Genomic DNA, 18028 nt, shown 5'->3' on the forward strand with positions numbered 1-18028 from the left:
ATTATGTGTTAATAGAATTGTTTTAAAATTTTCTTAGGAGATAACTCATCCCAAATTCTGTATCTGATTGGCTGACTCTTAGCTTCTAAGATGTCACTGTCCAGTTTTCAAGTCTTTGTGTTGACTTCATGGCACCTTCAGCAGAGAGGTCTCAACCTATGGAGTTTGTGGACAATGTAGATTCATCAAAAAGGAATCCTGGTTTTGCACCTGCTTTCAAAATGGATTGAGATTATCTATAGAAACAAAACCTCAGAGGGGAAATTCTGAATTATAGAATTATATTCTATGCTCTGTCTCCATAGGAAACCAGGCTGAAATACTGTTAATGGTTCCTAGAATCTTGAAATCAAATTGCACTGAATTTGAAAGAGGTGTGGTAACTTAACAAGACTTGGATTTGATCAATAAGACCAATTTGGGATTTTAGGAAAGAGGTTTGGGGAGCCCACCAAGAATGTCAAAAAATTAATTGTGGCCAATAATTTGACCTTTCTCCTATATCTGATATTTTATAAGCAACCTTCATTTTAGTCATCCACTGTCTGTCTGCCCAGGCTGCCATCTAGGGAAGGACAAGCCCAGAAAAGAGAAGGCACATGCAGGTGCCCAGAGAGAGGAGTGCTATCATCTTTCCTTCCCTTAGCACTTGCAGAGGGTGGGATGAACTAAAACATGCGCTAAATCAGACACTGCACAGAGAGCTCACAGTTTTCAAACCCAAAGGGAACTAAAATCAACTGCATTTTCTTCTTCTTCTTCTTATTTTTTTTTTTTTTTACTTTTGAATTTATCTGTCCTGATTAAGGGGGAGGTTGTGCCCACTGGCTCTCAGCAGACCACAGAGTCTGAAACTCCAGTCCCTGCAGCAACGGACACTGCGGATCCCTTGTTTTACCCTAGTTGGTATAAAGGCCAAACCCGGAAAGCCACCACCAATCCACCTTCCACCCCAGGGAGCGAAGGTCTGGGACACATAGGGCCTCCTGGTTCTGAGGATTCGAATGTGCAGAAGGCAGAAGTGGCAGAAGCTGCAGCCAGTGAGAGGGCAGCAGTGAGTGGTAAGGAAACTAGTTCACCAGCAGCTACTTCTCAGGTTAGTGTTGATGCTCTTGTGTCTGAATGCTTCCCCCTGCCATCTAGCGTCGTGCTGGAATCACAGCAAGAAAGAAGGGCCTCCAAAGGGGCAGAAAGAAACCATGGCCTTGGGAAAAACACAGAAACAACTCATTCCCCAATTTTGGCTTGTTTTTAAGCCTTGTAAAACAAAACAGAAAAAAAAAATTGACTTCACTCTACCCATATGTGGTGACCTCACACCTGGTTCCCCAGGGAGGTGGTCCACACAAGCCTGGCCCTTAAGCATGCAGTTTAAAGCTGCTTTGTCTGCAGTGACTGGTTCCCCTTCTCAAAGGCCACTTGCCCTTGCTCAGCCTTTTGTGTCCTCCTTGGGCTTCTAAACACTAATCACCTGCTTTTGTGTCATTCCCAGCAACCCTGAAGGAGCACGTTTGAACTGAGTTCTAAGTCTGCTCTGGAAAATAACCTCTGGTTAATTCATGGATTCTGGGAGTGCATTGGCTATGGCTAGACAAAGATAGTCTTGCTTGATTAAACCAGTGCTTCCTAAACATGTGCTGCTAGGAGCAGAAAAGCACAGGTTTTCCTACTTTTGGGGTTTTAAGGGTCACTTAATACTTTTTTTTTAAATGTAATATACTTTGAAGGCCATGTCTTTTTCCTATAAGGAGTTAAGAAACTCCTAATGTTTGCATGGCTCAAAGATTCCACAGAAGAAATATTCTACAATTTCTTTACAAGGAAGCATGCTCATGGTTGCTCCATACCCATGAACATTCTTAAATGATGTGTGGATGTGAGTGTTGCTCAGACAAGGGATGTGAAAGAAATACTCTGTTTCCATGCTCCTGGGTCATCAGGTGATTATGAACAACAAACAGCATTTTTCAAAAATCAGAAAATTACTCATTGTCTTGACTATCTGCTCAAGTAAACCTTAATTTCATGAGATAATAAAAGGAAATTATGTTTGGAAAACTAAAAGTAACATGCTTTTGTGTCATATATTTATTTTCACAAATGAAAAATGACAAAAAATAATTGGTATGAGGAAACATCTTGAGGTAGTTTTTAGGTTAAAAAATGGAGTATAATGTTTTCTAGAAAATTTATGGGAATTTTATTTCTAGAAAGTTAATTAACTTTCTTATCTATTTAGTGGAAGTTGAGTCAGGAAGAGCTGTTTTCTGAAAACTGTGTGAAATACCCCATAATAGGAGCATATTGGAGCATAGGGCTCCAAACCAAATGCAAAATCCATCTAAATGATGTTGAAAAATATTATTTGTGATAATATCAGTGAAGCTTTCTTCTTGTTTTCTCACAGGAGTTAGCAATCTGCCTAGCACTTTTGGCTTTTCTTATACTTCACTACATCTGGCGTCAGATTCAGTGCTTGATTTTTACTTTAATGGGTAGGAAATATTTTCTTTTCCCTTAACTAACATCTCATATAGTTTCTTCCATAATGTCCCTACTCTATAGGCTCAGAGATAAATTTCTCCCCAACTTTGAGGTTCAGCCATCTAAAAATTTGAACCAAGTTCTAGATAATAGTCATGGCTTCAAACTCTCTACAATGTAATCATCTCAAGGTGACTTCCGGAGGGGTAATTGCTCCATTATCTAAACCTGCATGGAGGGGCAAATCCTGACTCAGAATAGAGACTCAGTGGGCAATTATTCAGTAATCCAGTATAAGTGGACCCTCCAAAATGGCCATTAGGACAGGCCAGTTTCAAAAGTTGTCAATAATGCCATGAGGATTCACAGCTTTTAAAGTAGAGGGAGGACCAGCAAAGGACTTGTTCAGGAATATTCAGGGTTTCCACAGATTAAGAAACTGCATTTCATTTGCTTACATCAGAGGCACCCAGGAGGCAGCCGGATGACTCCTGTCAAAGATACATAGGAAATTCTTGGCACTGGTGGGAATGTGGGCCAGGTGACTTCTCAGTCTCTTTGAAACCTCTACAGTCTTTCCTGAGAGAGATCTCTGAAAGATATCCTGGGTGCAGCAACATCAAGGGGATTTCAGCCAGGTCAGATCTGAATGAATAAAAAGCAGAAGGAGCAATGTTCATCTACCAGACACAAGAAATGAGAACCAGAGTCATAAAGCCAACACCCTTTATTTCTGAGACACCTTTCTCAAAGTCAAGCATTTTCTTAATTACTGTTATAAGATTTGCTTAGGGATGGACATCTTACTCTTTTAATAGCCTTTTGAATATTATCAGCTTAACAATATTTAAAGATTCAAACCTCACATACTTTTGAGTAAATGACCCTGCTGGACCTGATGCCCAGCTCCCTGTGCCTGTAGCTCAAAAGCAATTCAGGGTGACTGGTACTGAAAGCCCTCAGCTATTTCTGGCTCATTGACTTTTTCCTGCGTTGACATTGACTCTTCTGGAAGCTCCCATCATAGCTCCTTTCTGCCTCATTAGCTGTCTGTTCAGCAATGACAGTAGGATCTCCATGGGTCCCTGTCATGTCTGCAACTATGTGTGAGTAGGATCTGCCCCCAATGTCTAATAGCCAGACACCTTGTACCTTAGAATGTTCCTAGTGTCTTTATAGTCTGCTTATTATTTGCAGTGAAGAGCAGTGGGTAGAAGTATTGGCCATGGACTCAGTGAGGCAAATGGAGAGAGAGAAAACTCCATATTTTATTGGAATATCCTGAATAATTGTGGATCTGAATAATTGTCTGAAGAGTTCAGTTTACATTCTGAGAATTCAGGTTTGGGGCTTTGTTGCCATACATTTTGTAATGCGTCTCAGAGGCTGCAGGGGGAGAGTCATGCTTCTCGTCTGCCATCCACTAAGCCCATGTTGTGCACCTTCACATTCACATGCCTGCAAGATAAGGGTGAGGCAGATGGGAGAGCGGTGGAGTAGGGTGATTGACATTCAGTACTGCAAAGAATATGAACAGGTTGATAGAGATCTCACCATAGTATCAGATATTGCTAGCTTCTGTGAATTTTTTGCCGGCCTGATTTACTTTCAACACCTCAGAATCCAACTCACTAGACTAGTATTTGTTCAATGCAAAGTTAGCTTATTGGAATTTCACACTTTATCATTAGTCATTCCCTGGACACTTAGGATGCAATACAAAAGTTCTTGATTTCACTGATGGTCTCAACTTTCTTTATTATGTCAGGGAATAATGTTGCCTTAGAATCTCAGAAGCATTTCAGGCCCACTTGCTGATTTGTAAACTCACTTCAGTCACCTTCAAACTTTTAAGAAGGCAAATGTTTGGGGTGCCTGGGTGGCTCAGTCGGTTGGGCGGCTGACTTCGGCTCAGGTCATGATCTCACGGTCCGTGAGTTCGAGCTCCGCGTCGGGCTCTGTGCTGACAGCTCAGAGCCTGGAGCCTGTTTCAGATTCTGTGTCTCCCTCTCTCTGACCCTCCCCTGTTCATGCTCTGTCTCTCTCTGTCTCAAAAATAAATAAACATTAAAAAAAATTAAAAAAAAAAAAGGCAAATGTTCTGTTCCCACATGCTTTCTTCATAGCCATCCACATAGTGAAACCTGCCCTTGCTTTTCCTGCCTGTGATTTCTGATACCATATAATCTCTACTTTATCCTGTTTATTTTAATGTTTATTTATTTATGAGAGACAGAGAGACAGAGCACTAGAGGGGAAGGGGCAGAGAGAGAGGGAGACACAGAACCTGAAGCAGGCTCTGAGCTCTGAGCTGTCAGCACAGAGCCCGATGCAGGGCGCAAACCCACGAACCTCGAGATCACGACCTGAGCTGAAGTCGGACGCTCAACTCACCGAACCACCCAGGCACCCACTACTTTATCCTGTTTACCTTCTCTCTTCACCTAATCATATAGGCAGATTATGTGTTACAAACCGGTCATGGCAAAAACTAGACATCAGCAGTCTCCACCAGTGGCAAACTGGGATTTTGCTTTTTGTTGGATCAGAGGAGCACTGTTGTCTTCCCTGCCTTCATTCTTGAAAAAAAAATTTTTTTTTTCTCAACAAGGTTTGGGTTCAGCCTTGTGGAAAAACTGAATCTCACAGAAGAGAGATTCTTCTGCAGGATGCACTTTGAGCCCTGTTAACATCAGATTTCTCCCAGGAACCCCTGTGAAAGAGGTCACAGGTCACACTGTGCAAAGCCCCTGTGCATGAACTACAAAATTGCCCTCTAAGTCTCCACCTTTCTAGGCTGTACGCTCCATCAATGCAAAGAGAGTTTGGGGGAAATAACATTTGATCTACTTCATGTGTTAATTTTTAAATTTATTTTGAAAAAGTGACATCCCACCCTAGTCAATCTTAGACAGCAGGGCAATAATAAGGTGGGAAGAAAGCAGGTCAGCTGTCCTTGGAAAGCAGTCTCTGTGAGCCTCTTCTCCCAGGCATGCCTTGTTGTGGCCATTTCTGGGTCCAATCTGCTTCCCTCCATTGCCCTTCCTCTTCCTACACAACTTTCATGCAAATTACACCCGGGTGTTAACACAGGGACCACTCCCATCATCGATACCCACGGACAATTAAGTATTTTATCGGGAATACATGTGGCAGTGTGATTTTTCTAGAAGTGGGAGCAGCAACAGTGAAAGATACCCCCTGTTCCCCTTCCTCCCTTCCTAATGAGGGTTAGCAGCCTTGTGTGGAAGAATTTGTCCAAGCTGTTTAATGGGAGCTGTTCAGGGCACAAGACTTTCCAGAGAAATGTCTTCCTATTTGGTGGATTAACCTGGCAGCTGCCTCAATCAAGGTCACAGGACCTCCTATTCCCCCCCTCCCCCCACCACCACATCCCAGTGAGAGTCACTTGCTTTGGAGATAGGGACTTTCACATTATGATTGGGGCGCCTGGGTGGCGCAGTCGGTTAAGCGTCCGACTTCAGCCAGGTCACGATCTCGCAGTCCGTGAGTTCGAGCCCCGCGTCAGGCTCTGGGCTGATGGCTCGGGAGCCTGGAGCCTGTTTCCGATTCTGTGTCTCCCTCTCTCTCTGCCCCTCCCCCGTTCATGCTCTGTCTCTGTCCCAAAAATAAATAAAAAACGTTGAAAAAAAAATAAAAAAAAAATCTCTATGATTTCTGTCTCTATAGAGAACCACAACTCATATATTTCACCAGACTCTGAAGTTACAATTATAAGAGAACCTAAAGGTTTTACTATATTATAACTATTTGTTTTTTTAAGAATAGAATATCTACTTTTCACATTCTGTTTCTCAAGCCTGAAAACAGACAAACAAGTTGGGTAGAAATTCTGCTAAGTGTTGGGCACTGGAAAGATCAATGAAGTTAAAGTTAGTAAAAAGGACTTAGGTTCCCATCCCGCTGCTTCTCTGCACTGACTCTGGGCATTTACTTTTATTTACTTTCATCTTCCCACTGAGAAAAGGAAGCAACTACTCAATGAAAAGATTCATCTATTTACACATTAGAGAGTGAGAAATTTAGTACTGAGAACTTTATAAATTGTTTCAGGATGTTTTCATTGGGAGGGTTATGGACTCAGGCCTGACACAAACCATGCTGAGTGACAATAATAACAAGTTCTCAGTGAAATAGCCCAGTGCATTTCTCAAAATATGTCTTGCCTTGAAGCTCTTATATAAATGTCCATTTCCCAAACTGTTTTCTAAATCTCTTCCTAGGCACCCCTTTGGCTGAATGTTTCCACACCTACACTTATCCCCTTCGATGTCGTAAACTCCATAAAACCTATGATGGTTCAACTCTGAAGTCCATCTAAAGGCACTTACAGCCCTCACTGCCCAGTATAGCAAATTATTAGGATATACAGGAAGTAACAGAATACTACATGTATGAAGAGATGGAAGATACGTGGTTTAAAAATTTACTGATTTTAAGTGTTACCACAGTACAATCGCTTTTGACAAATATGTAGCCTTAGATAGCCACTACCACATTAAGATGTAGAATATTTCCATCTCTCCCCAAAGTGCCCTCATATGCCTTTGCAGTTAATCCCCTCCCTGCATCCCAGTTGGTAACTGTGTCAATCTTTTACTTGGTAGCCATTCTAATGGATATATATGGTACATAGTTTTAATTTGCCATTTTCCCAATGACTAATGATGCTTAGCATCTTTTCATGTGCTTCTAAGTCATTTTAATATTTTCTTTGATGAAGTATTTGCCCACTTTCTTTGGGTTGCTTATCTTATTAGAGAGTTGTAGAAGTTCTTTATGTTATTTTGCATAAAACTCCCTTATCAGACATGTTTTGCAAATATTTTCTCCCAGTCTATGGCTTGCCTTTTCATGTTCTTAAGTGTATTTTGAAGAACAAACATTTTTAGTTTTGATAAAGTTCAATTGTTCATTTTCCCCTTTATGCTTTGTGTTTTAAGAAATCTTTGTTTAACTTAAAAACCACAAGGATTTCTCTCACATTTTCTTCTAGAATTTTTATAGTTTCAGCTCTTAGGTCTAAGATAATTTTAAGTTAATTTTTGTATTGTGAGATAAGGATCAAGGTTTTGGATCTTGTTTGCTTATTTTCTATAGATATTTGTTTATTCCAGCACTATTTATTAAAAAGGCTATCTTTTCTCCCCAGTGAACTACCTTGATGATTCATAGAAATTCAAATGACCATATATGCTCAGTTCTACTTGTAGACCATCTGTTTTGAACCATTAATCTGTATCTTCGTCTCTCTACCAATACCACACTGTCTTGATTATTACAGCTTTATAGAAGTCTCTGAATCGGGTAATGTAAGGGGTGCTGGGGTGGCTCAGTCTGTTAAGTGTCCAACTTCAGCTCAGGTCATGATCTCGCAGTTTGTGAGTTTGAGCTCTATGCTGACAGCTCAGAGCCTGGAGCCTGCTTCAATTCTGTGTCTCCCTCTCTCTGCTCCTCCCCTCCTTGCATACTCTCTCTCTCTCTCAAAAATAAATAAACAAAAAAAAAATTAAATCAGGTAATGTAAGTTCTCTGCTTTATTGGTTTTATTTGGCTTTATTGGCTTTCCCTACTTTTTTTAAAATCTATTTTCTATTTCATTCATTTCTGCTCTTTATTATTTTCACCCTTATGCTTACTTTCAATTTGATTTTCTCTTCTCTTCCTAGTTTCTTAGGGTGAAAACTTAAGTTATTGATTTGAAATCTTTCTTATTTTCTAATACAAGCATTTAATGCTATAAATTTTCTTCTAATCACTGTTTTAGCTGCATCTCACAAGATTGATATGTTATATTTTCATTTAATTCAAAATATTTTCTAATTTACCTTGGGATTTGTTCTTTGACCCATGAGTTATTTAGATGAGTAGTGTTTATTTTCTAGATATTTGGAGATTTTTCCAGACATCCTTCTGTTTGATTTCTGGTTTGATACTGTTGTGTAGAGACAATACTCTTTATATGATCTCAGTCCTTTTAAATTTAAGATTTAAATTTAAGAAGCTTAAGGTTTTATGGCCCAGAATATGATCTATCTTGGTGAATGTTCCAAGTGCACTTTTGAAAACATAGTATTTGTTTAGATGAATGTTCTATAAAGGTCAATTAGGTCAGTTGATCAAGTCTCTGATATCCTTATTGATTTTCTGTTGACTTGTTTCATCAATTACTGAGAGAGGAAGTTTGAGGTCTCTGATTATAAGTGTGGGTTTGTCTATTTACTGTTGCAATTCTATCACTTTTGCCTCATGCATTTTGAAGTTTTGTTTAGGTGCATTCACATTTAGCATTGTTACATTTTCTTAAAGAATATATCCCAAGATAAGTGTTAAACAAAACAAAGTCCTTTTCTATCTCGTGTGTGTGTGTGTGTGTGTGTGTGTGTGTACCTGCTTTAATGGGTATAAAGAAGGTCCTTATACACATGTACTATCTTTTAAAGTAGCTTAGCAAAGTTAGAAGGCAGGTGGGGAGAGCCTGGAGGAGAAAGGTGTTGATAATCTTTAAGATGTTCCAAGTGTCTGGCAATGGGGAAGGCCTCATAGCCCAAAACCAACAATCCTGTCTCCCCTTCCTCACCTAGCCATGCCCGGGGCCAAGCATAGCAAGAGCTGAGATAGCTGAGGTACCTAATGATTTTAAGTGACTAAGCTGAGCTTAATGATTCAATGACTAGTCGTCACTGGTCTGTGGTCCCCTATTTTTAGTTCTGATACAAATTGCTCTATAAGCTAATGTCTCTGTATATTTTCATGACACACTTATGCCCTAATTCACTCCTTATCTTACCTAAACCAGATTTTACAGAACTGCAGAGGCCACCCTGTCATGGGCCAAGGACTTCCAGCACCAAGCTGTCTTCTTGCTAAGAAGTCCAAGATTCCCAAGCCAAGTGTTAACAAGCAGGTGTACATGGTACAAGGGTTTCCAGATTCTTCCTATCTAGAGTATCATGAGCTCAGACACAGAACATCAGAACCACAATGGCCCCCTACACATTTGAGCTCTTCACTCAAAAATAGCAAAAGGGATGTGTGGAAGTCAAGGCCAGTGGGAAAGTGTCACCAAGGAACACCAGCCCATACCATCTTAGTTCCGAACCCAGGCACTATAAATGTTGTCCTATGAGGTTACAAAGGTGCTCCCAGAGGAAAATAAAAAAAATAAATAAATTAAAAAAAAAAAAAAAACATTTCATGAGAGAGAGAGAGAATGGGGGAGGGGAAAGGAAGGAAGAAAGGAAAGAGAAAGAAGAGGAGAGGAAAGGAGAGGAGAGAAAAAAAAGGAAAGGAAAGGAAAAGAAATGGAGAGAAAGGAGAAAAATAGGAAAGGAGAGAAGGAAGGAAGAAAGAGAGAAGAGTGAAGAAAAAAAAATCTATGGTTTAAATGGTTAAAAAGACAGGCAGTGACTAGCAGAGAGTCTTTTCCCTTCTTGAAGGGTTTATTTCCTAGGTTCTCAGAAACCAATACATGTGTCCCCCGATTTGAGACCTTATCAAATTTCTCATCATCCCAAAATTCAGTCTCCTTGAAAATATTCATATTTTCCTAAACCAGGATGAACACTAGGCTAGAGTTCCAAAGAAAAGCAGCCAGGTGGAGCCCTGGGTCTCCATAGGTATCACAGGCCAAAAGATAAAATCATTTTCACACAAATGACCTCTGAGATCAAACCATTCATCCTGATTTCAGGGGCAAGCTCTACTTGCCACTTGAGACTGAGAGGTGAGAGATGTTGGAGGCTAAAGGGCTGAAAAGCTGCTTTTCTGAGTGAGATTAATCTCACAAAGTATTATAGAGCATTTTTAAAAATAAAGCAGGAGACTAAGAGCATGATTTCCCATGAGTGTGACTATAGGTCCTGTATTCTTTGAAATGATCTATTTAATTTTCCAAAACAAACTGAAATGAATGAAAATTTAACTATGTTCTCTCAATTTAATTGAGGGATTCAAGGTGTCAAATTATTTTCAAACAGAAATCCCTGCTGAGAGTGACTGCTTGTGTTTTACAAATTAGGAGATTGGAGCTTACAAATCGCTGATATACCAGCGCCCTGACTGTGCTGGAATTTAAGCTTGGTAAAAATAGAAAATTAATCAGTGCTCAGGACTGGCCTACATTTACTGCATAACACTATCCAGGACTTAATAAACCTGGCAATTATAAGAAGTTATGATAATAAAATGCAGTCATTTTACATTTAAAAAAAAACTATAGGAGAGAGCAAGCTATAGGAGAGACCATTACATAAACATTATTAATGCTTTTTCATTTGTATCCTACAACCGCAATTCTTTCTCTGGCTTTTTTTTTTTTTTTTTTTTTTCCTGTTGGGAAAGTGACATTCTAATCACTGTCAATTTGGGGGCTTTTCTAGACGGACAAAAAAACCACAAACAAACCCTACACTAAAACTGTAGGCTGTATTTCTCAGGATCAAATAGCATCCTTAGTAAAGGTTACTTTAATAGGAAGCTAAAATGGATGTATCCATTTTAAAGAGGGAAATATAATATAAATTGTTTGTGAGGGGTGTAATGAATTCATCCCCCCTGGCAACCTGTACCTGCAGCTCCACAATTCCATGAAAACAGTCACGCAGGCACCAGGGAGAGCTCTCTGGGGGAGTTGTTATGACACAGCTAGTTGAGTTTTGCTTCCTGTGTTTGAAAACTGTTTATTATTCGGATTTAACCTTAAGACCCTTGTTAGTGTTGTACATCCTGTGGATTTTTTCTGTCTTTATTTACATATCTCAGTGGATTCCATGAAAAATGTCTTTTCCCCCAGTGCAACCCACAAAGCAGGGAATTCATCCACCATCGTTAATGCATCTGAAAAACCAATGCCGCGTGGCAAGACTGTAACCAATGTGTGTACATGACTCTATCATTTAGTCTTTCACAGAGGTCCTCTCAGTAATACCTCAGGACAGTCTTGTAAAGTAGGAATTGTTAAACTTGTGCATTTTACAGTGGAGGACCACAGAGGAGGAGTGACTTGCTCAAGGTCACAGAGCAGCTGGAGCTTAGGGCCCAGTGATCTGCTGCCCTCAGCCATGGCACAGAGTGCGCGTGTGCAGTATACTGTTCGCCAAGCCCGCATCTAGGAAACGTGAGTGAATCCCCACTTTACCCGGGGTGATTGATGACTGAGGCAAAAATAGTGTGACGAAGGGCTCCCCTGCTTTGACTGAGCACTCTTGGCGCATCGGCACAGCCTCACGGGGCAGAGAGAGGACGTGTCTAGGCCTCCACTGCTTGCAGGACTGTGGCTGACCCTTGCAGTGACAGCACTCCAGTCCCTTAGTTGCACCTGTGCTACTGCTGGCTCTCAGTCTGACTTCCAAGGGTGGAGCTGGCCCCTCCCTTGAGTCTCACATGCTCAACAGCTCTAGCTTTGTTCTTTGGATTTGTAGTCATTTATATTAATAACCCTCAGCTCTCTCATTAGAGTTACTTTGAGCAAGTTCCTCAACCTTCCTGAGCCTGAGATTTCTCGTCCATAAATTGGGCATAATAATACTATCAACCTCCCATTGCTCTTGAAGACAGCCTGTTTGGCCTATTTATCTAACACAAGGCAGGAATTAATGATCTAACCAGCAGCTCTTTGTAATTCAGTTCTGTCAGAAAGGGTGAGAACACACACTCTATATTGAACACATAATCGGCAGGTCCATATCTGAGAAGAATGCTGGCTTTAAGTTTGTGCCAGGCTGTGATACCAATGTTTTAGCTTCTTCCTGCTCCCCACCCCATCCATTGACCTCATCAATGCCTAAACCATGTTTCAAAACACACCAAACAGTATACACCATGAATCTGACTCTGGGTTAAGAAAAAACGAGTGAGGTTAATTTCTTCTTGTCTCATAGGCCTGAGGAAATTACTCTGGTTTCTGGTCTTACCTCAGCAAAAAGGAAGCAGTTAGTGACAATGAAGCCCCCAAATCAATTCCCTCCCCCCATTTCTTTACTTAGTGTATACAGTGGCAGACTCCCAACAACAACAAAACGCTTTTCAGTGGGTGTTTTCTTTCTAACCTCTTTTCTTCTTCCTCTAGCACTCATGGAGAGTGTGCTATATTTACACAGCTCTGTGCTTCCTCATGTATCCCAGTTGCTCCATCACGAAGCAGAAATGTCTGTATTCCTGTGAAAGAAATGCCCACAATGGAAGACCTGCCCGGCAGAACTTCCAGGGCTTAGACCCTCAGCTGGGAATTACAGACCATGCCTCACTTATTCTTCAGACACTGCTGCCTGGCTCAGGCTTTTGGTTGCATTCTCTTTTCCAGGCTGGAATCCATAATGCTTAAGCTATCCAAGGGCCTGTGGTTCAGGAATGCTTTGTAGGGGGCAGGCCAGTGCTTGAGTTTAGTCTTTCTGAATAAGGTTTCTAAGCAAGACCTCAGCAATCCTATTCACACCTGTTTCTAGCATCTGGCTTTGAGCCTCTAACCTAGCCTAGCAGGTTCAGGGTAGAGACAGGATGGTTGCCCATTCAGCAGCCTCAGGTCTAGTTTTACCCCTTCTATCCACATTCCTTTAAGGCAAGTGAGTGTAATTATAAATGTGCAAGGGTCTTCTTGAATTGGCCAAGAAAGACTGGCATTTAACAGGTAGTAATAACCAGATCCTTCTGTCAGGTGGAATTTGTGATTGGCACTCATAGTGGCAGAGAGCAAATGGAGCCCAAGTGTGGAGGCCTGGACACAAATGTCCTCACTGCCCCCAATATCATTTCAATGGCCTGGCATAGCGGCTCCCATGTCCACCACAGTTATCCCTCAGGATAAGACATGGACATTTCCATGCTATGTGTGGCAGGGGTGTACATGAAGCCATCATCATCCATTAATGTCTTAGCTGTACTTCAGTTTATCAGATAAATTACTATCACCTGGATAAGCTGAGGAACTGGAACAGGCAGGTAAATGATAACGGATCAGGATCATGGGTGGAGTAGAGAATGATCATTTGGGGAAAGGCAGATGCTGGCACCTCATGGAACCCCTGGGAAGCTTAGAGGAGGCCTGAGGGCATTGGTTACTGGTCAAAGAGCTCCCTCTTTTACTTTAGGCCAGCTAAAAAAATATTTTCCCTCCTAAACGTGGCTACCCAGACTTGTGCCAGAGTGAATATCAGGAAAGCATCTGTTTAGTTTTGTTCAGTCAGTGAATCATGTGGTGCAGGATGCATTTAGTAGAGGGGGCTGCTGCTAGTATTGCCCCCACACCAAAATAAGAGCATGTTCACGAAACTGCACCCAGTTATATCCCTATGCTAAGTGCCCAAGGACACATCTGGCTTCAACTGAGCACTAAAGGCAGTTTCATGCTTTAATTGTCAAGAATCTTGCCAAAAGAAGCATGTTGGCTTAAAAAACAAATCATTACATTTAGCATAAAAATCAAGCCAAAGACCCCATTGATCATTTCTCTCTTTTCTTTGACACTTTCCTACTAAAAACTAGCCTACCCTTTGGTTAACAGCAACAAGATTGTGTGCCCATAGAGACCAAAAAGGTAACATTAATGAAAAAGCAAGCCAGGTAAAAGAAAAATGTTAATAAAAGCATAAATACAAGCTATAGTTTGCTTTCCTCTTAATTCTGAGCATAGCAACTATAAATGAAAAATGGCCACCGAAACCAGCCTTGCAGCAGAGGAGGGAAAATGGAGTGGTGGGCATGATGGAAATCAGGAGATAGAGGGAGCATACCCAATTTGTAGGGACAGGGCTGCTCAGCTCTCCATGTAGGTTCTGGATTGCTACATTTCTTCTTTGTCAAGAGAACCTGCAAATCCAGATTTTAATGTGAAGTCTCCTATTTTTTTTTAATTTTTAATTTAAAACTCACATAACATAAAAATTACCATCCTAACCATTTGTAAGCATACAATTCAAGTGTTCAGTATATTCACATTGCTATGCAACCAATCTCCAGAATTTTTTCATCTTGCAAAACTTAAACTCTTGTACCCATTAAAAAACAACTCCCCATTGCCCCCCTTCCCCCAGCCCCTGGCAACCTCCGTTCTACTTTCTGTTCTCATGAATTTGACTACTCTAGATACTTCTTATATTCTGTAAGTGGAATCACAAAGAATTTGTTGTTTTGTGACTGGCTTATTTCACTTAGCATAATGTCCTCAAGGTTCATCCATGTTGTACCATGTGTCAGAATTTCCTTCCTTTCTAACGCTGAATAATATTCTATTAAATGCAAATGCCACATTTTGTTTATCCATTCACCCACTGATGAACACATGGGTTGCTTCCTTCCATCTCTTGGCCATTGTGAATATTGCTTCTATGAACATAGGTATGCAAATATCTGTGTGTCTCTGTTTTCAACTCTTTTGGGTGTACACCCCAAAGTGGAAGAATTGCTAGATCATATGGTAATCCTATGTTTAATTTTTTGAGGGACTGTCACACTGTTTTCCACAGCAGCTGTACCATTTTACATTCCTACCAACGGTGCACAAGAGCTTCTATTTCTCTACATCCTTGCTCCTGATTTTTTTAATGTTTATTTATTTATTGAGAGAGAGAGAGAGAGAGAGAGAGAACGAACAAGCAGGGGAGGGACAGAGAGAGATGAAGAGAGAGAATCCCAAGCAGGCTCTGTGCTGTCAGTGCATGGCCCGATATGGGACTTGAACTCACAAACTGTGAGATCATGACCTGAGCTGAAACCAAGAGTCAGATGCTTAATTGGCTGAGCCACCCAAGCACCCTTGGTCCTGATTTTTTAATGTTTGCAACTAATTGAAGTTTTTGTCAGAACACCACTCAGCCACACAGTTCAGACCAAGTAAACACTGTCCATAATCTGGAACTGTCCTGTGCACAAAGACAGATGTCTGCAAACCTCTGACAGAATGCATGTTCCTCAATCCCCATCAACAAGAAATGATTCTAGATGACCTAACTTGTCAGGGATGATGCCAGTACATTATGCAGTTCTTGGTGGAAGAACCTCTCATCTATGACCCTACTCATCTATGGAGTAAAACCCTCATACTATAATCTGACATTAATTTTTTTTCTCTCACAAAACACTTGGTAGTAACAGGGAAGAAATTCAAGATTCTGTTTCTGAGTAGGTTGGGTTCATGAATATCCAGCATTCTTAATCAAGTTCATCTAAGAAAAATAGTCTTTCCCTGAGCAAAGGTATGCCACTCCCTTCTATAGTCTTTTGTGGATCTTGACTAAATTGCATTTCATGGTTGAGACAGGGGGAAATGCTGCCTCCCTATTCCACTTCCTGCTTTTATTTTATGACTAAAACTCATTTCTCAAATTTATGACTAAAACTATGAGTATCAAACTCATAGTGATACGGCCCAGTGTTAAATGATGCTTGTAAGTTGGGTCACCTCAGGAAAATGTGTAATATTTAGAAATAATATAAGACTAATAATCATTTATTCATCTTTTTATACATCTCAAAGTAAACTGAAGTGCAGGACATGCTCAAAAGCAGAGAGAAGTTCAGTGCTTGTCATTTTCTGTCCTTTGTTTGGCTTCAAAGAACATCTATATTCCTAAGAAATAGCATTTCCTGTATGGAGGAGAACCAGCATTTGGAAAACTATTTAAAGGAATACACATATACAATTACATTTGAGGAAGGCTATAGGAAAAACGTCTGCTTATGATTTAATAGGCTGTACTTACAGAAAGAAGGTTTCTAAATCTTTAATTCATTCTTCCTTTAGGAGAGAGCCATATATAGTGTTAGGCCACTTGGAGATACACAACAGGGTTATAGGTAATCATGATTACAATATGCCACAGGAATTAAATCCTATAAATAATATCCAATTCTGAAAAGATGAGCATTGCAAATATAATTGTCTTTCCTTACTGACGGTCACTACTGCTGTGTATAGTTCCTCATAAGAAGTCCCAGGCAATTCTGCATGGTAGAGGAGGCTCTACTAATGTAAGAAAAAAGGAAGAAAGGAGGGAGGGAGGGAGGATGAGAGGAAGGAAGAAAGAAAGGGGGGAGGGAGTAAGGAAGGAAGGAAGGAAACACATTTTTAAAGCACTTAATGTAAGTGAAGTATGTACAAAGTGCTTTGGGTGTATTTATTTATTCAGTACTTACGACAGCCTTGTGAGATAGGGTCTCGTTTCTGTTTTACAAAAGAAAACACTAAGGGCTTAGAGAGGTTGACTGACTTGTCCAAGTCATACAGCTAGGAAGTGGTTAGTCTGGGAATCAAAACCAGGCTAAACCTTTTGGCACAGAACTTTGCTGAGATGGTTGGTGGGTCCTCAAGTTTACATAAACAAGACCGAGGGGATGGTATAATCATCTAAAAATACTCAGGATAAATCTCTGCTTTTGGCACCCACTCTGACACTGGCCTTTCTTCTCTGACAGGTATCATCTGTCCATATTGTTTAGAGGAAAATCTACTAACTGCATGAAAACATGGGGATGTAAAAGCAACAAACCAAACTATGTGGTACCAAGTTTTGAAGGTTGTTAGGTAGTAACAGGTAGAACGGTTTAAATGGAAGATAGATTTTAATCTCAAGTGCAGAAAAGTATAAAAATACATACAAATCCCAAAGCAGTACCAAATGGTTTGTTAGCTACCAGAAATTTTGCAAAGATTATATCCCTCTACAGAAAATACCTTACCCAACTAGTTTTGCCCTTTAGATATTTCAGAACAGCTGTCATGGAAGATTCCTCTAGATTCAGGATTGCTTTCAAGGAAGAGGCTACAACATGAACACTGATGGTCTGTTTAGGCAAAATTCAGTATTCACACCTAAAGGATGCTTAGAAATCATCTGATCTTTTACAGAACAATTGATATGCCCAGATCATTTGGTTTGGGTTTTTGTTGTTGTTGTTGTTGTTGTTGTTTGTTGGTTTTGTTTTAGTTTGGTATGGGCTTTTTGTTTTTAGGATTAGAGTAAGGTGACTACGGTAGGGAAGAGAAGAGTTTGAGGTACGTAAATAGGCACAGAATTCTGTCTGGATGTTGTTTTTTCCACATCAACTTGAAGGACACTGAGGTATCTAACTTATTACCAACAGAATCTAATAACATAATAGCAGCCTTTGTTCAATAGTCCAATTTCATTTGACGTGTCAACTATTCCTTCATGGAAAACTACATGCATAAGTTTTATTCTACTGTATCTAATATGATTTCATGGCCCTTTTAAACTTTCTTTTTTTAAAAAAAATGTTTATTTATTTTTGAGAGAGAGAGAGCAGGGAAGGGACAGAGAGTGGGGGGAGGGGAGGACAGAGGATCTGAAGCAGGCTCTGTACTAATAGCACAGAGTCCCATGTGGAGCTGGAACTCAGGAACCTTGAGATCCTGACCTGAGCCAAAGTTGGACACTTAACTGACTGAGCCACCCAGGCACCCCGGCCCTTTGAAACTTTCTATTGAGGAACAACATGGCAGTGGGAAGGATAATCTCAAGGACCTGGGACAAATTTATTAAACTTGAAACATTATCCCCAAACTTAT

At 40.4% G+C, this 18028-nt stretch overlaps 1 protein-coding gene across 6 annotated transcripts in view; it reads left to right on the top strand.

Moving 5' to 3' along the window:
• TRIM55 (tripartite motif containing 55) overlaps positions 1 to 18028 on the top strand; it is a 44220-nt gene that overhangs the window by 23972 nt on the left and 2220 nt on the right. Inside the window, exons 9-10 of one of the 6 annotated variants that reach the window (XM_058699716.1) lie at positions 809 to 1096; positions 2408 to 2495. The exons of 1 other annotated variant lie outside the window; for it this stretch is intronic. In XM_058699716.1, coding sequence (XP_058555699.1) covers positions 809 to 1096; positions 2408 to 2495 — 376 coding nt within the window. 4 more of the 6 variants (XM_058699717.1, XM_058699714.1, XM_058699715.1 and 1 more) reach the window with 4 other exon arrangements.

The sequence above is a fragment of the Neofelis nebulosa genome, chromosome 14, assembly GCF_028018385.1.
Source record: "Neofelis nebulosa isolate mNeoNeb1 chromosome 14, mNeoNeb1.pri, whole genome shotgun sequence".
NCBI lineage: Eukaryota > Metazoa > Chordata > Mammalia > Carnivora > Felidae > Neofelis > Neofelis nebulosa.